The sequence below is a fragment of the Ptychodera flava genome, chromosome 1, assembly GCF_041260155.1.
Source record: "Ptychodera flava strain L36383 chromosome 1, AS_Pfla_20210202, whole genome shotgun sequence".
NCBI lineage: Eukaryota > Metazoa > Hemichordata > Enteropneusta > Ptychoderidae > Ptychodera > Ptychodera flava.
The window spans coordinates 19,274,944-19,300,268 of NC_091928.1; the positions used below are offsets into that span (position 1 = coordinate 19,274,944).

At 37.4% G+C, this 25,325-nt stretch overlaps 1 protein-coding gene across 1 annotated transcript; it reads right to left on the bottom strand.

Annotated features, from left to right (window-relative positions):
* Window positions 1–810: 810 nt before the first annotated feature.
* Window positions 811–25,233, bottom strand: LOC139132158 (DNA polymerase delta catalytic subunit-like). Its single transcript, XM_070698551.1, is given in 23 exon segments — window positions 811–2,278; window positions 2,803–2,900; window positions 3,395–3,564; window positions 6,408–6,540; window positions 7,358–7,460; window positions 8,145–8,297; window positions 8,943–9,115; window positions 9,595–9,732; window positions 10,188–10,283; window positions 10,892–11,039; window positions 13,074–13,187; window positions 14,485–14,684; window positions 15,235–15,426; window positions 15,740–15,850; window positions 16,208–16,453; window positions 16,969–16,998; window positions 17,001–17,155; window positions 17,982–18,208; window positions 19,142–19,310; window positions 20,305–20,571; window positions 21,675–21,785; window positions 23,011–23,220; window positions 25,094–25,233. Coding segments are annotated over 22 exon segments (3,336 nt in total). The 5' UTR covers window positions 23,216–23,220; window positions 25,094–25,233; the 3' UTR covers window positions 811–2,181.
* Between the last annotated feature and the right edge of the window lie 92 nt (window positions 25,234–25,325).

The window sequence follows — 25,325 nt, forward strand, 5'->3', positions numbered from 1 at the left end:
TTCAGTCCCATTATTCTGAATGTATGGATGAGTCTACGTGTATGTTAGTAGGGGTGATAAGGTTTACAACAGACTGAAAGATTCAACATATTATGATTTTGTAATTCATTATATATCAAGTATTCATGATCACTGTTCTCAAAATTTTGCGTATGTCAGTCTGTGGTAGGGCTTATTGCTTAATTTTCTGAATTTTCTGTTGTGGAATGTCCATGTTGAAGGGAGGACACTCTATATTGTCCACAGTAGTTTACAGGGATCACCAAGTCTGGTTCCCGGCTGCCATTTTCAGATTTTTCCAAAATTTTTCAGGGGATCATTATGCAAATTTGATCATTATGCAAATGCGTAGAACACATAGGTGGTGTGACTGGGATAACGGCGTTCACTGGTGTCGACTCGATGACCCATGCGGTATAAATTCAGTGAATTATGCACCATAAAAAGGTGCAAAACTTAATCCACGGTTGATAAAATCAGACAAAGTGCCTACTTGGTGTTACCTTCCACGTCTGGTTGTGATGTCATTGAACCTCATGAATATTCAAATATCAACTGAATTCACGCTCGTTACACCAGTCTTTGGTACTTTTCCACACAGCCAAAAAAGGCATACACTGAAGCAAAATATACTACTGGCTGGGCCAGTCTAAGGATCACAATACCTGTACTGGTTCATGGAAATATACGTTGTACAGTAGAGAATTTCTAGCAGACAGCTTCCATGCAAAAGCTGCAAGTCACTGATTTTTCCCCAAGTGAAAATTTTTAGCCAAGTTCTAAATAAAGTTCTGGGACAATTAAGATTTTTGTGTCCATTGCATTTAATTTCCTTTGAAAAAAAAGTGCTGAGTTACATTGGCAATCATGAAAATGGAGGCAGGTCTTGACAATAATAGAACGAGAAATGGGTTTTCAAACAATTTTCAATTTGACATATCAGGAAAAGACGCATTTAGATATTCTGAGGACATTAAAGAAAACCATTTTATTGCAGTTCTCTGGAAAATCTGAATTTATTTGAAATAGCATACCGCTGAATAAGAATATTTTTGGCAAATGTCAAGTTGTTGGAATCCAAAGTGAAAACACATTCCACTCTAAATGTAAATGTCTTATATGAACTCACGTATGTTCTTGTGTTTTCAAAAATAAAAGAAACAAAAACGCCAAGACATTTGAAATATGATGCATACAAGAACTGGACAAAATCACCAAAATGTGTTTTGACAAAATAATTTTAGAAATCATTGTACGACTTTACATCAGGATAATTGTTGTGTGCACAGACAATGCTCACAGAGTGTACATTTGACTGCCTGAGTTAATATTTATGACACCAAATTCTCAATTATTCACAAAACTCCATCTAAACTTCATGTAGAAATTATGGACTGTGGAATAGTTTACTTTGCTCCCTATGAATATGGTAAATATTTTTCTGATGAAAAATACTGGAAGAGGTAAATTGGAATAAGATACTACAGTGTATTACCTCGTGAAAGATTGAATCAAAATCAGAAACTTGTAAAGAACCTGTTTAAGAAATTTGAAAAGGCATCTATCTAGACACGTCAGTAATTTTTGTTGTCTATGTATGTGAAAAAAAATTACCGAGTCTGTATCTGCAGGATAAGATAATTACATGTCAACAGCTAATAGCTTTGAAGGTAACCTTGAGTATCTCCAGCTACAAAAAGATTCGTGGTTACTTATCATGGTTATCTATCATCCATCATCTATACATTAATGGTTACTTCATGGTCTGTGATCACCTTGACGATAACCTCCAACTGACCTCAATACTGTAACAACACTACATTTCGTGGCGCACTTAAGGAAATCATAACTTTCAAAATGAGAAAAATTAAACATGATAATATTATATTTTACTGTAACTCAAACGTTTCATGAGATTTTCTGAAATACAGTCACATCCATGGGACCATGCTAATTCTGTTGATCACTCTCCATGATCACAATTATTCAAGGCTAGTTTGCCAACATTCTCAGAGAATCAAATCATAGTTATTCATACACAGCATTGTTGAAATACTCAACATTTGAAAGTGTTTCTCAGGCACATTGCAATATGGATATGAGAGGCTATCTCTACATTACCGACACCAAAACAAACCAGTCAGGACATATTTGTTGATGTGGTTCTGTTCGACTCAATTCCTACCAGTCTGGATTTCCAAACCGTCTTACTATCTTGGCCTGACTGTCCAGATCTATCTGTACTTTCTTGCGCATGTAGAATATAGGGCAGTCACGACTGAAAGAAAAAATCACACACCAGAATGCTGACATTAACAATGCCTACACATCAACCACTGTAATCTGCTATAAAACTGATTATTCAGTGACCTCTGGTATTAAGAATATGGTACCATCAGTATATTACTGCATGCATGACATCATATGTATGTTTTGACTAAAGACATCAGCAATTGCTTGTCCTATATTGTCATTACTTTTAGGAAATGCAGCCTTTGCTTGCTGAGGTGTGTGAAGTTATCCTGCCACTGGGGGCGCTGTTCTGTGGTTCTTGATGATGAGGTTCAGAGTTTTCCTCCTTTTTCAAACTTTCCACAGCTCATCTGAGCTTTTCTGAATTTCATAATGCAAGATAGCAGCATGCAGTTCATCACCTTTAAGCTCTTGAGGAAATTTAGTTTAATACCGAAATAAGGTTAATACACAGATAACTATAGCTACCATTATATCATAACAATTGCATATACTTTGTCTCGAGTTGTTCTTGTACTGAATAGAGAGAAATTTGTTAATATCTGTTACCTTGTACAAAGCACATCTTCATGTAGACTTCCTTGACAACGCTGACATTGAGTCCATAACCTGGAAAACTTTTCTTCAAAAGCACTCAACTGAGAAACCTGAAATACAAAGATAAAGTTTCCTCAAATATTTATATCAACTGGACGGATTTCTGTCAACCGGGTATGCTAATGAGCCCTCATGATCTGTAGTCCCTAAAACTATTATAAAATTTGAAATTTTGAATATCTGTCCCTAAGGTGCATTCTACCTTAAATGCCATAAGAACAATTAATGTTCATTTTATTGTTTTGATAAAAATCAGAAGTTATTTTTTTCCCCCAATAAAATAAACCACAGAAGATAGGACCTTCACGTGACATCCTGTTCCTCGTATGAACTTTGACCTAAGGTTTAGGCATTCATTATGGAGGTGCACATCACAAGTGCATTACATTCTGAGAAGAGTAAAACTGCCAATGCTATATTTGACAGCCATGGAAACTTTGTGAAACCATGTAACTTGATTCTTACTCCCATAAGTTATTAACTGAAAAAGCATGCTACTTGAATTTACAGCCATAATTTACTAACTGTGTGAATCTTCCCTTACCTCTTTCTGATAAAGTTCTCCCTCTCTAGGTTTGCAGTGTCTGCACACAGCTGTGTGGCCTTTGTCTAGCACTGCCTTGCAACCGATGCAGGTTTCTCTCCTTTGAGTGAATGCACTCAGGCCGCCTTGCTTTGGACGTGTCACTGTCTTAGTACGGGTGTGGTCACCCTCTGTAAGCACAATAAAAATCATTTATTTTGTTTGATGATGTGCATGTATCGCCATATTTGCACATGTTTGGGATTCAAATGCAGCTGATGTATATCAGTGTTCTTTCAGCGTTACATGTCTACATTCCAATTCTTGAAATATGACATACACTGTTTAATGAAGTTTGGTTTTGTGGTGAAACATTGCGGTGCTTTTCATATAGATAAGGATAGCAACTTTCCCTTACATTTTGGCAATGTTTGTTTGTCAAAGCAAAGCCATTCAGCACTTTATGGAAGTATCAATGTTTTCTTGATATCACAAAAAAAGGTCAAAAAAGAGTGACTATGATACTTTCATTGACCTTTTTGTGATATCAAGAAAACATTGATCTTTCCATAAAGTGCTGAACGCAAACGGATAATTTTGTTTGTGATCTCTACACAAAATGGATTCTTCTATTCTGACTTGCTTTCCTGTCACAAAGATTTCACTACGAAACCAAACTTTACGAGACAGTGTATGTTCAGCTATGCAGGTGAGAATGGTGCACAGACCTTGATGTTTTGATACAGCCTGCAAAATGTTTCACTGAATGTTTAACCCTTTCACCCCCAGTTCCCTGTATACAGGTCCAACTTTACCATTGAAAACAATGGATTTGGTACAAACCATGGTGGTGAAAGGGTTAATCTTGTCTGGCTGCAAGCAGAGTTGAGGTTGCGCACAGTTGACCAGTATTTCAGCATGTTGCAAGAAGTCAAACAACACACACTACCTGGTACCTTTCACATCAAAACAAAATTCTTGAAAAAAAAACAAAAAATAGTGAGTGTGTCCCTTGAATGGTATCGGTAGAGTATGTATGTAAATCTAGTGATGACGAATCCATACAAGTGGAGAACACTCACTGGTCAAGAACAGTACATTATTTAGGTTTGTTAGTTGACAGATTGTATGGTGATCCTGGCTTTTTGCATGGAAGTTCATCCGTGTTGATAGCCTATACATGTAGGTGATCACGGTTGATTAAACTTTTGATCTCATTACTGGTTTTTGTTGCTGAAATTTTTGGTTGCAGGACTACAATGTGTTGAAAGGTCACGACGTTGAGATCGGGTCATCCTGCTTATGAGGATGGTAGTGTTGCAACCGAAATTTCAGTGACAAAAACTAGTGTGTTGAGATCAAAAGTATAATTGACAGTAATGATCCTGGCTGTTAAACTGTTTTGTTCAGGGCTTGCCTTAACCTCTAAACCTATGCAATCATATTAATAAAGGCACAGGTAGACATGTTGCTGTAGATCCCAACAACAAACCTATTCTTGATTTTCACCAACACTAACAACACACTATGTACATTATGTATGATCACTAAATTGAACATTCTGGATGGGTTGGTGGATGGCACTGTCTCAAAACAAACAAGCATACTTCACTGTCCAGGGCTCGAAATTAGCGGTAGTCCCGCGTCCACAGACTACCAACTTTTCTCTGGGGCTACCAAAATCCATGAAGTGGTAGCCCACACGGACTACCAAAGACTGGGACCTGAAATTCAGTCATTACATGGTGTACCATCTCTGGCGCGTCATTCTAGGACGAGCTAAATGTACAAACCCTGCTGGATACAGAAAGGCCACACTGTCACTGTGATTTGTATTACGAAGACGACCGTGCGGTGGAACTTTTCAACAAAGTTTCAATGTCTGAACTGACGCACTTGAATGACAGGCACAGGAAATGATGGCCAATGAAAACGCATTTTCAGAGGTCCATATATCTTGATCTTGTTTCATAATTTGACTTTGTTGTGTTCCGGTGATTTACTGTCTGTTCTGTGCTGTTTTGTGTCTATGTTAACGACTATTGTATTACGAATTTTGACCTAGTGTTGTTGGATTATGGATAGGTATGATTGCGATTATTTTTCGTTGTATTTTGATGATAATGGATCATTGACAATTGCACGGACATTATGCCTCCTAATACATTTGACGTCCCTGCCGGAAACGGCCGGCTGCCCATGTCATATATAACTCCTGCACATACAGCGATTTTATCGAGTGCTGCTCTGCAGATAGGAAGCTCAATCCTCAGTAATGTGATGTCGATATTTCATAATTATGATTTATTATTTTTAATTTATTAATTTTTAATAATTATGAAAATAATATCATATTTTAGACTTCATTTCCAGTTGGCCTTTGAAACGGCTTGTCAATAGGTCATCAAACTTTTGAGTATCACTATCGTCCATTATACCTGTTTTTTGTATTCAAAAGTGTGCAATTTTCACATCAAATAACTAGAAAATTCATTTTATGGGCAGAATCTTGAAAAATAGCTTTTTTTGTCTGGGTAACAAAGTAAGATATCTCTGAATTAAAATACGCATGGGCTCCCAGCCATTGCCACTGGGCTACGAACTTCAGAAAATGGTAGCCCAAGTGGACTACCAGAGAAAAAAGTTAATTTCGAGCCCTGCTGTCACAGACTGGGTCTAAACTTGTTGGGCCGATTATATTCAAGTGGTAGAGTTTGCCTTGCTTGATGGAAAGGAAGAACTCAGCCTGGGCATTTTTCAATTGTGATGTAAACCTGCCCTTGGCAGCTGTATGGGAAGTCAAACAATTATGGGGGCAGTGAAAGGTGCTCTAATAAAGTTTGCATGTTGAACAGCCAGCCATACATCAGTGATGCTTTTAAGATTTTTTCAGTGGTATCTAACAAACAAACAAACAGAACTTCTATATATCATAAAACGTTGTTTGCACATGGCTTGCATAAATAAGCTCGCTGGTAAATTTCTATTTTTGCCAAAAACTTGTCTACAAATAGACAATTGTTTGCAGACTTACTGAGAAGAATAGACTCGGCTTTGTTTTCACCAAGGATGGGTTCAAATATTCTGAGCAGAGGCTTGCTGAGTTGATTTTCCAGATAGTACTGTGTGTCGATGGGTACGTTATTTTCTAACACATAGATGGGGTCCTGTCAATGAAAAAATGAAAATGTTTATGTTTCAACAGTGGGTACAGAGTGTTTCCTATTGGCAAGTAACTAGCCAAACCAAGTCATTTGACACCTATTCTGAGTATGCATTCCTTGTTGCCACGTGTTACAAGATACCTTATGCTATATCCCTAGGGCTATGGCCTCAAGGAATATGTGTTTCTGGTAACTCACGGCCCCTTGGGGTAATAAATTGGTGCTATAGCCCTAATGACCAGGTAATAGGTGTTCAATAATGTCTTTTATGGTAGAATGCTTCTCTGGGACAGATATTCAAGACTCCCAAACTTGAATAACTCTTTTCTGATCTCCCGCTGATGTATGCTCATTTTAAAGTTCTTGGAGTAAGAAACATTTTTACCGTCTTATTTTTTGAAAATTGAAAATTTTATTTTCCCCATACAGTAGACATACAGGGAAGCGGCGATTTAGAAATTCAAACATAAGTAAATGTCATGTATTTGTTTCTCTAGTAGCAAATTTTGCACAATAAGCCCTGACTTTTCTTCTTGATTAGGTGACACTAAGGCTAAAAGTTTTATCAAAGAAGATTTAGGCAAAAGTTTAAGTCTTTAACTTTCGAGGTGCATACTACCATATTGTGGAATGCTGATTAGAAAATGACTTTGCCTTTCCGCAATCTGCAGAGTCAAAAAACTAAATTTTCCAAGACACCCACTACTGGCAGGTTTAACCCTTTCACCACCATGGTTTGGCCCAAACCCATTGCTATCAATGGTTAGGGTGGACCTGTTTACAGGGAATTGGGGGTGAACAGGTTTAATGGATGTCTTACCTCAGATTTCAAGTAAGCAGCTGTACCCTTAACACCAGATACAATAACATACGGCACTCTATCTCCGAGATTCGGCGCACTGCCTGCGTCACGTTTACGCATTCTACAGAAACAAAAAGTCTATCTTATTAGACCAGTAGTTTATGAATTTTTGACTTTTTGAACTTTGTTATTCTGTTTTTAGTCATTTGAACTCTTGAGACTAGCACATTCACTGGAACACAATAAACGCAACCACATACAGAATAGCAGAAAGAAAGTACCAGAAATATTCAAATATAAGATCAGTCGAACCATTCAGCTATTGATTGCTACGGAGCACACATCTCGTAGTGTGAAACTCTGAGTAAAGTCTGTGGACAGACAGACAGAGAGTCAAGGCATATGGATATATATATATATATATATATATATATATATATATATATTATATATAGACAGATATATATATATATATCACTTTTACATATCATTTTTATGCTAATGAGACTGATCATATTGTCATTTTAGAAAACTGTGGATAAATTATCAATTTTCAAGGACTTTCCAGGACTAGATTTCATTTTGAAACACTTTTCCAGGAAATTTCAAGGAGGAATTACTTTGTTATTTTTTTTCACAACAGCACTCTGCTCTCTACGTCAACCAAGATGTGCTGATGACACAAGACGATTCTTCTCAACTGGAGAAAGAAAACTAACTTCACAGGAAAACTGACCCCTGAACACATAATACATGGAAGTAAATCTATACAAGATGGAAGTACAACTATTTGTGATGACCTTACCTTGCTGCTAATTCTACATGCGCTTGCTTCGCTGCATAATTATCTCCCGTCTTTGTCAGTTCCTTGGTGATGACCAACTGCGAGATGTCAACTCTGTTACACAACAGATCGGATATCGTCTGCTTTGCATGTTCTACCGCACCACCTGGGTCCCTGCCAAGATAATTGTACATGGGTTCAAGCATGAGAGATTACTTGAAATAACAAAGTAATATTTCCGTCTCAACTAACTTTCTCTTCCTGAACAAAACTTTACAACTCTCGTAATCTGAGACAGTCCAGTCCAACAGACAAAGGAGTTGACTATGATCAAATAAAGGAAATCTGGTCATTATTTGTGTTCACTTTAATCCAACTAATTTGATAACAAGACTGAGATTATTATACCTAGTCATTTGGTCAGTGTGAACTTACTGCAGGGTTCAAAATAACCAGTGTTCATACATCAAAAGACTACCAATTTGATTTTTGGTGGTCCATCTTCACAAGCAAGTTTTTTTCACTCATGTTAGTACACTGCAGAGTTGTAAATGCAAGACCTCAATGAGAGATTTAAACCCTCCACCAGCTCTACAAATGTGGTGGAATGGTGCTAGAACAAGACGACAGCCCATTACTATCCAGTCCTATGGACCTTGACCTTCACAAGAATTACACTCTGATAGAGACTGATTTTTTTGGACCACCACCATTTTGCTATTGACCACCAAAATCTGATACTGGTGGTCAACCCTGAACATCAAACAAATAAATAAATTTGTACTTGCATAGTCAGGAAGACTTGAAAAGACGTCTCACCTTTCAATCAGGATCTTCTGAAGGCAAGTATTTATGAGATTGGCCACTAGAGGGCTATTGTCTCTTCTGACGGTCTCAATACCCTTACAGTCCATCTTGTCATGGACCTCGGGTTTTGTGAAGTACAGACCTGCGTATCTCTTCTTACTGATCAACAAGTATGGAAAGTAAACCTGTATTGCGTAATGGGAAAAAGATGAGATGTCTCTAAAGTTTTCTGATGCAAATATCACACACGGAGGAGGGCAAATCTCTAAAATACCAAATACATAAACAACTTTGAAACAATTTTTGTTAACAGGATGGTTGAGAATTAACTGGTGGACCTTGGTTGACATGATAATAAAATGTAAAAAAATTGTTACTGATTTCAGTTTTCTAGAATATTTTTTCATGTTTAAACCCTTCACCAAGATATGTTGGTACAACCATGTTGTTTTAACCCTTTCACCCCCAGTTCCCTGTATACAGTCCAACTTTACCATAGAAAACAAGGGATTTGGGACAAACCATGGTGGTGAAAGGGTTAAATTGAGTGGTTGGCCTTACATTAACTGTAATGGGGTAAATCTGATGTTGAAAACTGGCAAAGTGGTTAAACAGAGGCATTGCAAACAACCCGTCTGAGAGTAGAAGTTAAATTTTGACGTACTTTTTCAAATTCTAACTTGATTGGTTTTACAAAATGACTTGTAATGAATTCAGCAGCTTCTTTGCCGAGATCCATGCTTTCAGCGACAGTGTCCGCTCCAAACTTGACCATGACAGAGTCAGTGTCACCGTATATCACCTGTATTGTGAGAAAAGGAAATTTTCAATCCTTTTAATAAACAAGATTGTGTAAGTGTCATCAGTCCAAATAAGCTGCACTTGATAAGTCTACATAAGAAACGTATTGTAATATTGGAGGGTACAAAATCAGTCTCTGGTTGCAAACACTATTCCGAGAACATTTTGCTGTGCACTGACACTCACTAAATTATCAACTCATCCAATGGGTCAAGCCCGAAATTTGAATGGACCGACGTACAAACAAAACCATGTGTTTGAAAAAGACATAGAAATATGTATTTCCATACACATATGTACAGATTGGTTTGATTGACCTGCAATAACATTATCTCCTGGGTGTGATACCACGCATCCTTTTTATTCTGGAGTAGGACCGGTTTATGGAATGACAGTGACGTTGCAACGACAGAGGAATACGGCTCACCAACTCCATAATAGTTAACTGATACCTACTTTGGCATCATGCTTGTAACCATTGGCAACTGTAAATTTATCTTCTACAATCTGTTTGGACCTTTCAATCATCTGTCGGCCAAACGCTGTCACACTCTGGAAGATAAAAATTTACTGTGAAAGTCAAGAAGGGATTCACTCTTTGTGGCTGTGCGTAAGTGAGTAAAAATAATTTATCAAAGTATACTTTTCATGTCTGAAATAAGCTTTAACCCTTTCACCCCCAGTTCCCTGTATACAGGTCCAACTTTACCATAGAAGACAATGGATTTGGGACAATCCATGGTAGTGAAAGGGTTAAGGTAGAATGGGCCTTATGGACAGATAGTCTGACTCTCAAACTTTAACAATTCTTTTCTGATCTACCACTTGTGAGGGTTCATTTTAAAGATCTTGGAGCAAAAAACATTTTCAGCGTCTTAGTTTTTCAAAAATCAAATATTTTTTCCCATACAGTTAACACAGGGATGGCGGCCATTTTGAATTTCAAGTATTTCAAGTAATTTGTTTCTCTAGAAGCAAAAATTGCACGTTGACCCTTGATTTTTAGTCTTGATTGGGTAAGAGTATGGCTGAGCGTTTCATTTTGGAAAATTTGAGCAAAAGTGTAAGTCCTCCACTTTCAAGGCAAGTACAACCTTAAACAGAAAATTCACGATGGTCAGACACTGACAGAGTACAACATATCACACTGAGGAGAATACCTGGGAAATCTCTAAACATGGCAGTTTGCCAACTTGAGCTCCAGTGAAACCGTAAACCGAATTGGCACTAATCTTCAAGGCTAGCTGACGACCATCCAACACTTTCTGACGGAAAGGATCTTTCTCTTGCTTCAATTCTGCCTTTGCCCTCGTGTCAGAAGAAAAGAAATAAAGTAAATCTCTCAAACAGATATCATAGCATCTGCTACAAAACGATGGATCCAAACATCTGTGTGCACAAGTAATAACTTTCAGAGAGACCGTCACAAGACATAAAGATAAAAAGTACAACATTCAATAATTCAAGAACAATATTTGGGAATATTGTAATAATAGTAGTTTCATAAGAGCCGGCAGCCGGCGAAATTGACCGGTTACTCTCACGATTTCGCCGGCTACTTTTTCGGAAATTTGAACTCTTTCATAGCTAAAATATTGTTTACCTTCTGAAATGATACGCACAGGTTTCACAAGCTGCTAGCTGTGTAATCAAACTTTTCAACGGCTTTTATGTGAAACAAAATTTAGAAGACGATCGCCTTGTACTACGATGGAGCACGGTGTTATACTGCCGCAATAAAAATCGGAATTGCAACGGACGATTCTATTGGCTACCTGAATTGCTGATTCCTATGTGGTGACCTTTATATACGCCAATGAAAACGGGCATACTACACCTGTCGGCCGTCGTTAGCTCGACTCAAAATGGTCGATGAACAAATGAACTTGGGGAAGACGGAAGCGATCGCAAGGTCAGGCTTCGCTGTACGATCCTCGGTTTTGAAGTGGACCAAGAAACAAGAGAAGGATAATTACGTGGCTTTAAACTGTTTTCGGAGGCAATGACCTGATTTTTTTCTCACGAAAAAACTTCCCGATTACAGTTCGAATTTTAGTAAGCCGACGTGCGTTGCACTGCGGTAGGCTTAAATGTGAAGGTATATAACCAGCTGGACGTATGATATGTACTGCTCTTTGGTCTATCGACGCCGCCAATACGAACGTCGCCCAGAGTGGTTAGAATACGATCAGACCTCTAAATTCACTTCAAAAACGGTCGTCAGGTTAAATCCAAATGTGAGTTTCTGAACGTACAAATTTTCATATCCTATATCAAGGTTCTTACTTTGCATACCCATATAGTCAAATAACCTTGAGGGTCTTTGTTTCTATTTGCGAAATATGGTAATGATTGTCGTTTTTTATCATTATTGTTATATAAATTATCCTTTTTACCTTCCCAGTGGTATAAAAGTTCTTCATCTACAGATTTCCATACCAAACATTATGGTTCTTAATTTTAAGCATAACATTGTTCATTAATGAAAAGTTTCTCATTTACTGTGCTTAAAATATGAGTGTTTCATCCAGTATGACATCAACAAGGGGGATTTTCTTTACCAGAAAATTTCGGGGGCATTTCACCAGTTCATGTGTTCTACTTGTACCTCTAAGGTGTGACTGGCACCATTTCATTGGGGGGAGTGGTCCCCTTTGACAACTAAATTTGGGGTGCCAACATTTCAACAGAGGGGGAATCCCCTATCGCCATGTCCAGATGTAACACAGTATAATATCATCTACATATCAAATTTATATCATTAATAATTGTGAATTATTATAGTTTACCTCCTAAAAGCATAGAGGCTCTAAAGACTTCAGTTTCCATTGTTCAAAATATCGTCAACATTACCACATTTTATCATTTTTAATTATGAATTATCATATTTAGGCCTAATCTCCAAGGAAAATGGCTTTTTATGATATGAACACAAATTGCCCTGGAACACTGCTGATAATTCTCCTGAAAATACTAGAAATTCAAGTGACTGCGAGCTGTAAAAAGTAAATTTTAGCTCATTTTTCAGGGTTCCCGGCCTTCGGCCGGGAGGGGAACACCCCCTCCCGGACCCTCCCCCAACGACGACCGCTTTGTGGTCATGGCAGCTGCAAGCCGCCTACTTTTCCATTCTGGCCCCCTACTTCAAAACTTAATGAAACCCCTGAATAATATACTTAAATACTTGTTATTTGAATAGGCTATAGGGTGTTGAACAAGAAGAAATGGTTGATAAAGGGAACAGTATACTGTATTCAACATTGTAAAAATATTCTACACTTTTGCTAATCTACACACAGGTACTTAATGTAAATGCAAGCAACTTTTTACCGAAACACTCACTTTTTCCTCGCACTCAGTAAATTTTCCAAAATTTCTGGAAGCAATCCTTTCCGTAATGTTTGTTTAACAAAGTAATTTCCTGAGGGAGTCTTGATGTACTTATCCGGGGTGAGTCTGCGTAGAAATAAAACACATATGCTGTTTGTGATGGGTGTGTAGATTCTCATATTCTACAGCCATAAACAAAACAAGCCGATCACAGTGATATTGTTGAACACTAAGTATGGTTCACCAGTGTCACCAGGTTTAATTGAGTAGTTGTACAACAAAAATGAAGATATCCAAGGGAACAACATACGGGATTTGTGTTCTGTGATTTGCTTTATACAAAACTATATTTTGAAAGGTAACATGAGCATGAAGGCTTAGAGGATACACCAAAGAAACATGATTGGACATAAAGCCGATTTTCATTATAAAATTATAGTACGGTCATAAAGGTTAGTCAGCAAGTCATGTGACTAAATTTTGACCAATCACAGGTTTTTCTGTGTTGTAGGAGCAAATGTTTGCATAGGTAAAGATTGCCAGGTGTTAATATGTAGTTGGTAAAGAGCAAGACAGATTTCACAGCTAGCCAATTATATTACCTTTATTTTCACAAGTAAGATATCAAAATGGCTATGTTGGGTAGCCTACGGAGGAGATTACAGAATGCATGCTGTGATTGGTCAATTTCTTTTTCAAATACCTGCTAATGCTTTGAACACTATAACATCTATTGCATGCAAAAGCTGGGAAGGAATAGCATGGGTTCAGGCAATTTTGCATAGGACACTGGTGGTAGTATATATCATGGTATTGTGTATGGTGTGTGGACAACTAGAACTACAGAAATGAAATAAGTCTAACATTTTGAAAGACAACATTCAGTTTTAGGATAACACAAGTGCACCCTCTGAACCAGAATGACTTGATAGTCTGACTCAAGAAAGATCTTTTTGACTCAGGAAGATTAGTCTGAAAGATTCCAGACCTGAACTCTACATCTCAGGGCCTTGACAGAATATATGCTCTCCGTCAAAATCTTTTTTGAAACAATTGAGTTTATTGACAGCATATTATGCTAGGGTATGAAGGCCGCTACCATGGCTCCCTGAGCGGACGATAAGACTACTCATTATTATGTAACCAGACTAACTTTTTGCATTTTTGAGAAGCCTGCTGTGTCAGTTCTGGGTGGTACTTAATTTCTTTGAGTTAACCACGGTAACCTACACTATGCCTTCAGTCACGGCTACATGTATTAGGATCAGAGATGACCGAGTACCCATACACAGCCAAATCTTTCAGTCCAACAAGATGTATAACATGTTCTACAAATAGGGTTGATGCAACAAAATTTTTGGATAGACTTGAGGAGTTCATAAATGTCAAAACTTGATATCACCATCTTCTCAAAATGACTTACTTATTTCTCATGTCTTGAGACAGCAGTGAAGTATAACACAGATTATGTGCCATCATGATGGATGGATACAGCGAGGAAAAATCCAGCGTTGCTATCGGCATGTCGTAGTAACCTTTGACTGGCTCTATGACTGTGGCCCCGGTGTAGTCTTCACCTGCCTCTCCTCTGTGTGTCGGCATTACTAGGTCTTGCTCTTTAGCCTGCCAAGGTACAAATTGATGTCGTTTGTTGGAGAAGAATCGCAAATAATCTACAGTCTGTTTTGGAAGCTTGCTTCATGTGAGTAACTCTGGCCACTATACCCACCCTTGGTAAAAACATGTGTACTGACTTGATACATGTAGCAAGGGACGGCTGTTACAATTTGCAAAACAGTTTGTATATGTAAATTACTCAAAACAATATAAGGGCAGAAATGTAAACTCAATTTTCTATTACCCCAATGAATTCCATGTACTCCACAGAAGGGTTCTGTATTACATAAGACATGCGATCTGACATAATTTTTTTGTATTACATAAGACATGGGATCTGACATAATTTTTTTGCACAGTGCAGTGGACTCACTGTCAGAGGATGGTGAGTTCAAGACTAGCAGTGTGTTGTGCCCTTGAGCATGGACCTCATCATTCCTCACTGCTCCACTGGGCAATGGATAGTGAGTACCTCATCCTGTAATTGGATGTTCTTCTGTTGGATGCTTGACTGAATGAAAAAAAAATTGGCGAGACACACAAAGTAGAATCCTACTTTTCTGAGTAACTGTGAGACCACTTTGATCTGCTGCCCTCTAGAGAGTAGATAACTCAACGGTACGCCAGTCACCCTGGCCATCTCCATGTAGTTGATAACACACATCAGTTTATCCAGCAGTCGTAGCGGTAACATGGCGTCTTTTAGACAGTACACAGCAAGACGTCGTCTTGTCTGCTCATTACCATTCTGAAAATGTAAAGACAGATATAAAATGATGACTAGTTGTCCTCAGGCAATTTTTGCTCCGAACAATACCATATTGAATAATATAGAAAATCATGTAATGATAGATAGATAAATAAATAAACATAGAGATAAAATATTGGTTTCAAATTTTTTTAGAATACTTCACTTGGTACCCTTCCTGTCATTGTTCCATTGGTTTATATTATACATTTTTTTTTCGTTTGAATTTAGATTTTTTCACATTTTTTTTATTTTGACAGAATTGGCTACCACTGTGAAGGAGTCACATTTTCAATAAAATTCCTTCACTTACCTGCAGGTCTGTGATGATGGAGTGTTGGACGTCTTCTTTCTGTTCTTGTAAGAAGTGAAAACTGACAGCGTTCAGAGTGTAAGACCGAAGCTTGTAGTCACGGAATAGAATCTAAAAATAGCAAAAACAAAAAAACAACATTTTTGATGGAAGGTATAAATCAACAAATTTACTGCATGATGGAAACATTGAAAATGCAAAACTTTTGCTTGAAAACAAATAAAAGTTACTTTGTGTATTTGTTGGCCTTTACTTTACTCAACAACATCAAATCAAACTGTATTCTGCCCTCAGTGTTAATAACCTTCAATTTGCTGTTATTATACATGTACCAAGTACCTACCAACAGCAAATCAAATTGTATTCTGCCCTCAGTGTTGATAACCTTCATCTCTCTGTAACTTACCAACAGCAAATCAAACTGTATTCTGCCCTCAGTATTGATAACCTTCATATCTCTGTACTTACCAACAGCAAATCAAACTGTATTCTGCCCTCAGTGTTGATAACCTTCATCTCTCGAGCACCCATCTGTTTGGACTGGAATTTGGTGTCCCTCATTGTTGTCTTCAGGTCCGGAATTCTTCCCAGATATGGGAAAGTGGAAATTTTCAATGTTGCTGCTCTGTTCAGCAGGTAAGGCAGATCAAAGTTTTGGATGTTGTAACCAGTCAAGATGTCTGGGTCTACGGCCTGTATAAACTCACACCATGACTGGAGAAAAGACAAACCACACAAACAATCATAGCATGACTTCAGTCACTGAGAGTTTTTTTTTTCAGCAGAAAATACGACAGCTCACCATTATGCTGGCCAGGCTAATTTTGAAGTTCACTTCAATTTGCTATCATTATCAGTGACCAACACTGGCAGTTGACACGAAAAAATCTACGCTATTTGAAGGTCAAGAATGATTTGTATAAAATACTATTAATATCAGTGCATACTACTCCAAAGGGATGTATATAGTTCTTTGTTGTCAAGTTGAAACTAAATTCAAAGTTAGATGAGCCTGCAGCCCACATCATCTTTCATGACTTCAGTCTACTCAATGCCCATCTGAAAAACAGAATGAGGCAGTTATTTTTGCAATGTCGATTTTATATTGAATTATTGCTATTCCACTATTGATTCTGTTGAACATCAGTTTTGTAGTATTTTTTTAGATGACCTTGGCAGGAAAGTATCATCCATACACTTGAACTTGGTAAACTGATTTATATCTATACCTTGAGCAAATCAGATTCTTTTTCAAATGATTATATTTTTTATTGAATGAAAAGACTTGACTTCCGACGATGGATTGACAAGATTTCAGTGTGAAAACATTTCTGATGAATGGATTTTTTTCGCCCTGTCTGATGACCATGTTGGCGATCTGTATCACTGGGTCTTTGTCTGGCTCCGGAAAGATACCTACAGTGGGGAAAATGAAGCAGTAAGTCAATTCTTATTGGAAAATTTTGATAAAGAAAACAATCATATTTTCTTAAATATGCAAGCATATTCTGTAAGATTCAACTCATCTGTAAGATTCAACTCAGCTCTACATAATCATCTAAACATTTCGCATGTTTAAACTGGTCAAATTTCAAGTACGGGTAGTAAGTAGTTAGGGTCCATACATTCAATGTCACTTCAAATTCAAAGCTTTTCTGAGAGTTTTTCAGCATGAAACATACTATTTTCAAACTGTCAATTTTATGATATATAATTTTGATGAATCATTATGACGGTTAATTTAAGATATCATGGCTGATCATTTCATATTTTTCACAAGTGGCTTATCAATTTTCTAGGGCTCAATTTCCATTGTCAAGGACCTTCCTGGAGACATTAAAATTCAAGACTTTCCATGAATACATGGATCCTGAGTGTTAGGTGCTCCACAAAGTTGGTCTATGAATGGACAGACACACAGACTGACACACTCAATCACAGAATGAAACTGACATTGGCCCACCAGTGTACCATAAGCACACAGGAGCCAAAAAGCAAAGGTTCCTCTGTACAAAGTCAGGATTTGCAAAGGCAGAATTTCAGGTTTAATGAACTCACTATCAGAGCTAGACTATGGGAAAGGATATAAAGACATTTACACTTTGGGGAGATGATGTCTATACGAAAGGAATCGAATACTGGATACATTTTATAGAACAAATTACACAGCAATGTTCTTTTTTTTATGTCAATATATCATTGCATCATACTCAAAAAAATATCTGATATGACATTTACACACCTTTTCTGCCAGCACATTCGATATCAAAGCTTACAATTCTGAATGGAGCCACTTTCTGCCATTCTCCCTCTGCTGGGTGACTGATGATTTGATCCCAGGCTACGTCTAGCTCTATCTGACACTTAGAGACGGGATTGGGACTACCGTTGTTAAAGCTACGGAGACGGTAACTACCCGCCGGGACTTCGATCCAGTTGCATCCGACCACATCTGTATCAACCATAAACCTTTGACAAAGAGATGTGCATTGAACTTGTGTTATGGTGGAAAGCTGACAAGTACGGACTGTACATAACATTGTACACAGAGATGAATACATTATAGCCACAAAAGGCAAGAGTGAAGAAGAACACAGGGCATGTGGTACATAGCAGTACAATTAAAGCCCCTGTAGCTGTAACTCTTGAAATTTGTCGACCTGAAAAGGCTTTCTATTTTCTCTGGTTTCTTTAAATTCTACAGATTTAAAGGATATAGTCGTTCATCACTGAAAAATTGGACAAGAAAGTTTAAATTTTAACCGTTATTTTGATTTCCCGCCATTTTTAAAAATTGGTAATATTACAAATATTACAAATAAAACATAGCATAAGGTGTCCCAGTGGAAAACTTTCAGCACTATGCATTATGTTGGACTACTCACTCTGTTGTTTCTGTGAAGACTCCATTGCATATATGCACTGCGTACTGTGTTTTTGCTTTATTTCGTATGAGGGCGCCATTTTATGTTTGGGCAAACAGTTATTATTTATCTTGCTCAAAATTGCACATGTAGTCCCAGCGGACAGTTTATCCTACCTGTATAAACATCCCTCAATGTGTACATTCCCATGAACTTGTTTTAGTTTGGGAGTAAATCACAAAAAAATAATGCTAAAAGATACAGCTATAGGGCCTTTAAGGTAGACTGTGTCTCAAGGACAGATATCCAGACTCAAACTTTCACAATATTATTTTGGCCTACCAGTTGTGGGGTCTCATTTTGAAGCTTATGGAGTGAAAATTTTCACCAGTTTGGTTTTGTGAAAATCAGGAATTTTATTTTGCCCGATAGAGATGACACAGGGATGGCAGCCATTTGGATTTCAAATATCGGTACATATTTGGTAATTTGTTTCTCTAATGCCAAAATTTTCGATTTACAATGCTATATAACTCACCTGATTTCAAAATCAATATTACTTTCATAGGCCTGGTAACCTCCATGTGTGTAGGGAGGACACTGAAATCCTGTCTCCAGGATTCTCTTGCAGGGAGCAATGAGCTTTGGTAACGCCATAGTGATCTTCAGAAATGGTAGCATCCTGTTGCCATGGAAGCCATAAATGCCTGAAGGATGCATACAGTGTTATGGATAAACAAGTGAAATAAATTCTTCTGGTAAAATATTTTCTGTATGTATTCACTGCAGGTTTAACCCTTTTCCTGCCAGACAATATCACTTTCCCATCTACAAAGTCAGTAAAATATGGTATCATGCCAAAATAATGTGTATTGTCACCCACTTGGCTTGGTATGTTATAGCAGCTTTAGTCTGTAAAAATCATGTTAACTGTATCTCTGTCTTCAGGGACCTTCAAGTCTTCAAGTCTTTCTTAATATGCACCATATGGGACATGTTTTGCTTTACTTGGGAAATATAAACTTGGCAGGATAAGGATTAAACCGTTGACACATTAAGTTCTAGAGAAACACTACCGGTATTGTTTCCATGGTAAAATTATACTGCTGCAGGTAGACATTGAAGTGTATGGAATAATATGATCAGAAATCTTTTCAGCAATTTTCAGGCATGATATGAATTTTTAAGTTCTAATGCCAGTTTACAAGAATGATGAAACAGCAGCCCCACTCATCTCTTTGATGATCCTAACCCCCTTTACAAAAAGAAAGTCGTTAACTAAACTTTGTAGAATCTGCATTGTTGAGGTGCTGTTGATTACCAGAACAAGATTTGTAAAATAAAATGGACAAATCGGGAAACTCAGTCAAAGTGTAGAGTTGTGTTTCCTGAATGTCAGCTCTGGCTTGGATTGTTATATCTGATTGGTTGATTCTCACTATTCACAGCAAGTTAGGGAGGCTATTGTGTTTCAATGATAATGGTAAGATTCAGCCAACCAATTAGATAACAGCTTCTGAGATGCTGTACATTAGGCCAATGTCACTGGCTATGACAGAAAATCTTCTTTGCCAGGAATTGCTTGACATTTAGAAACTCTTCCACTGTTTGAATTTGATAACAACTCAATTGTACTTCCTTGCACCGATGGACCAGATCAAGGAAATGGAGATAAAAGTGTTTAAAGATGACAAAACTCACTTTCTTTGCTGCACACATCCACTGCTAAGACAGCCTGTGCAATGTTAGCCTTGTTTGATCTCATGTCCTGTATGACTGCGATGTTCAGTGCATCACGGAACTTTCCACAGTCTTCTTTTTTGAAATTTTGAGGTGCTGGAACGTAGAAGTACGGAGCAAATCCATGGATGTGACACAGAAGGCTATTTCCATCCATGGTGATTCCAAACATCCGGATGACGGGGACTGGTCCGATGGTGGATCCGGGCATTCCTTTGAGTGGTTGCCCTGAATGGGAGAAATAAAGGTTTGATGTTTTATTTGACCTTGGAGAAATATTGTAGGATTTGCTGTGCAGCTAAATTCAAGTCTTAGAATCTTAATTTGCATATCATTAAATGTAAAAATGAAAATTAATTTTATCTTAATGTATGTACATGAAAATGCCAAATTTTTCTTGTTGTCTTACTTATAGTTCTACACCAGAATAAAAATCTGCATCATGTTTTGCAGACTCAATATTGCTAATAGATCACCTGACAGAGTGTAAACCAAGCACGTGTACGAACATGTATTGTAGAACATGTATTTCCATGCTCATGGTTTTGTTTATACTGCGTTCTGTTTAAATTCTGGTTTAGCACGTTCATATTATTTTTATTTAAACTCCAGCATCTACAGAGAATATGTACATCATAAATCACGGTTACTATCACACAATTGTCCTGTCATTACATTATGACAATTTATATACATTTTTGCGGCAACGTAACTCCAGATATTAGCCTCCCAATGTTACAACTTTTGAGTAGTACGACAACCAACCAACCTGGGTTTAAGCAAAGAAAATATCACCTCACTGAATTGTCCAGAAGATGTTTGATGACAAGTAAAGGCACTGACCCATCAGAGGAAATGTGCATATACATGTATGTTATCATACGGTAATCCTTGTCGACAGAGCAGAATTACGTTGACTGTGCCCACTTCATCTTGTAAATTATCACTCAGTCATGGTAAATCAAACCAAACACTAAATTCAGACCATACCTTGGGGTTGTAGACTTTACCAATCATGCAATATGATTGGCAAAGCTTATCAAAATGGTATTCTAATTGATACTTGATAAATGCCTTTATGAGAAATGGCTAGGACTGAGAACATCATACTGATATTACAATGTGTTGATGAAATATTCTTGTTGTAACTCAACTCAAAATGCCAATAGATATTCCTTTTCCTGTCAACTATTGACAGAGAAGTGATTAAATTGATTGGACGGTGACATGCTACTAAACGTCTGATTTGCTTTAGATGTTAAAATGCTTACAAGCTCACGGAAAAGGGAATCATGAAATTGATTTTGCTGCAAAATTGTTTTTGAAATTACCTTGGTAGTGTTCAACATCGATTTGTTGGAATGTGATGCTGTCATTCTTTGGGTCCAGGGTTGGGGGAGGTGGTCTCATCCACTTACTCTGTAAATCTGCGATGTTACATCCTGAAAATATCAACAGTTCTCCGTAAAATACATTCTTTAAGTGTCAATTGTGAAGATATTAATGAACTACTTCATATATTTCATACAAACACAACGTACAGAACTTTTCTAACTTTTCTTGTTATGCATGGTGCATACACAGCTGGAAAAAATAATCCATGAAACAGACCATGTACCAGATCTGTCAACAAACACTCTACAGGTCTGTATCAGTGCTATTACTCTGCTCAGTGGTGTATAGACATTATCACATACAGTGCTGTACATACAGGTGTTTCATGTGTCTCAATGCCTGTATCATTTAGAGGGGAAAGTTATATATCAGTTTTATCAAAAAGCAAATGGACCAACTTGATAAAAAAAATTCAATGGAAAACAAAGGGCTAACACCACATAAATACTTAATGACACTGTCAACAAGGACTAATGTGAGAACCAGGGATTGTGGAATGCCCCTTTCATGTTTTACATGGCTCCATACAGTACATGTACTACTCTTCATACACGCATGAGACAAGGTATGAAATCTTTGCGTTTCTTTCATGTTCATTTATTAGGTAACATCTGTTACTTTGATGAACGTACATTCAGAAGTCTCAGGTATTTACGGGACCTGCAACAAATCCTGAAATTCAACACTATGAGCAAGTTTGCCCGTACACCCATGGTTCAGACATGAGACCATGGTAACAAACACAATGACTTGGCAGGATATATGGCCCCTGAATGGCAGCTTCTGAGTAACCTGAAAATCAATGGAATTTAACAGTCCTGAAAGGGTTAGGGTCAAACAAAATATGTGAAATCTGCTTGAAGGTAGTATGCGCCTCAAAAGTGAAAGACTTAAACTTCTGCTCAAACTTTTCATAGGGAATCTTTCAACAATTCTCTAATTCTCTTTCAAAATGAAGAATAAAAATTGAGGGCTGCTTTACAAATTTTGCAAAAATAACCTAAGATTTACCGATATTTTTAATTCAAAATGGCCACCATTCCTGGGTTAACTCTGGGGAGATAAAATAAAATTTTGAATTTGAAAAACTAAGCTGGTAAAGTTTTTTCTTACACCAAGAGCTTTAAAATGAACCCTCACAAGTGGTATATCAGAAAAGAAGTGTAACAGTTTGAGAGTTCGAATATCTGTCCCTGAAGCACGTTCTAACTGAATCTGAAATGTTACTGATTCCCAATCATGGCATAAGGCACATTCCTGTAAGCTGCTTACCATGCATCACACTCTTAAAACTCTGTATGGATATTTCTGATGACTGTGAGCTTTGACTTCCATTCTGGGCCACTTCAGCCTCCCACTGTTCAAGGTAAGCCAGCTCCTCTTCAAACGACGTTGGGTCATCATCAGCGTCAAGTTTGGATCTCTTGCCTGAACCACTGCTGCCTTGGCTTGAAGATATCTTCCGTTTTGCATCCATTTTGTCTGAAAAATCATAGAATGTCACTTATCCTAGGTGAGAACATAGTGCTTTCACTTTCCCTGCATCTTTCTGAATGGCACGCCGATCGCTTTTTGTACATCATGTATTTTATTTTTAAAGTTTATAATTGTTTGTAATTTGTCTACTCACTTTGCTTTGTCTTCCTTGAAAAGAAATAAAAAGAGTTATCACAGTGATAACATTCCCAGGACTACAGCATAGAGAGGATTTGCTCTCACAGTTTTAGACAGAATCACAGGATCGTGGATGATCTATTTTATTTTTATTTATGTTTATTTTTTATTTTATTTTTTTTATTTTATTTGACTAGGAACAACGAGCTTGCGCCCAATTACAGTTCCAGCAAAATATAAATAAACAAACAAAAATACTGAACAAACATAAGCTTACAACCAGGAAACAAGTAAATAACAAACAAGTGACAAACAAGAGGAACAAAAGTTACAAGATTAAGACGAATAAATCGAGTTAAATAAAAAAATGCGGAATTTACCATAGCTACAATTAAAAATATCAAAAGTCTGATTATGTAAAATTGTATTTAAAATTTCATTGAACGTTGTAAGAAAGCAAACGAGTGCACATTATTCTTAGAAACTGTTGGTTTAAAAAGCTGTACAGAGCGTAATGAACGGGAAGGTACATTAAAACAAATATTCTCTAAATTTCAGGACAATCATATGAAGAAAACATACACTTGTAAAAGAAAGTCATATCTAAAAAAAGTCTACGCTCCTGTAGGAGCGGAAGTTTAAAAAATGTACAAAGTGACTTATAGTTATTTAATGAGTACACTATTCCTACTCTGCCACACAAGTATTTTACAAATTTACACTGAACCCTTTCAAGTCGATTGACAAGGTTTGACACGGAACATGTACTACGTTGTCATGTAGAAACCTGCTGAGACACAGGTGAATTACGAACTATTCAAACTGTGTTAAATTCGTAAGTATTTATTACTGATAAATACAATCTATCATAATGTAACATGGTGATCGTCTCGAAAGAGTTTGCCAAAACACATTCAAGGAATCTGCATGCAAAATGAGCAGTGACAGGAACTGTCAACGAATTGTTACAAAAATAGCAAGTTATATATTTTTGTCCCTGGACACAGAGACATTTTCACTCCCGGGCATAAATGAGGTTTTTCATAAATAATATATTCTTGTCATTAATTTGATATCATTCTCGTGATTGATAATTGACCCAATCAAATTTGTTTTGTTCAGCTGTTTTGCTACGGAACGATTTGTTGCTCACAACTTCCGATACGGTTCAAGAACCCGTGATGAGTCCATTAATCACAACAATGGTTATTGCGTAATTTGCAAACATATGATGGGAACGTATATGGACGGTCGGGTAGAACAAATATTCAACAATTCGAGCGTTTTGCGACCCGGCCGACCATTGAGCTCCGACTTATCAATACCATGGAGGTGGCACACACACCCCAATCAACGTATGTACCGAGTGGCGACCAGCTAGCAGGAAGCTACGCTAATTACACAGCCACAAGACTTCGAAGTAGCCATATCTGTCTTGGGTTAAAATTTGTGCGACACTGGGTCTTTTTGTGAATGTTCACAGGTGACTGTACACTGAAGCAAGGTAACTTACGTAGTTATAACTTATATACACCGCAAGTGAGTGTCAGTGTCGCTTGTGAAGTTGTGCCACACTCGATATCATGACATGACAGCAACATTGTTGCGCGGCAGCTGCAGAACGTCGCTGCAACAAGCGCCCTTTTCCCCCGATAAAAGCCTGTTCATTTAGGTATACTACTAAAGAAAAATAGTTGCTCTGGACATTTGCTGCCTTTAAGACACAGAAAAAGAGATTTACCTTACGAAAGCCAGATACCTGCTGCAGGCTCGGTCATTCGCACGTCTCCTTCAAAAATGGCGGGAGTAATATCAATAGTACGAGCTCGATGATTGGTTTACGCTAACGAGATTGGAACACAAAAGCCAATGGGATTATCTGTAATTGATTGAAGACAATGTTTATACTGTGCGTAATGTAGATGAAGGTCTTGTGGGTAAAGCACATACTGTTTCCGTTCTACACAAGGCAT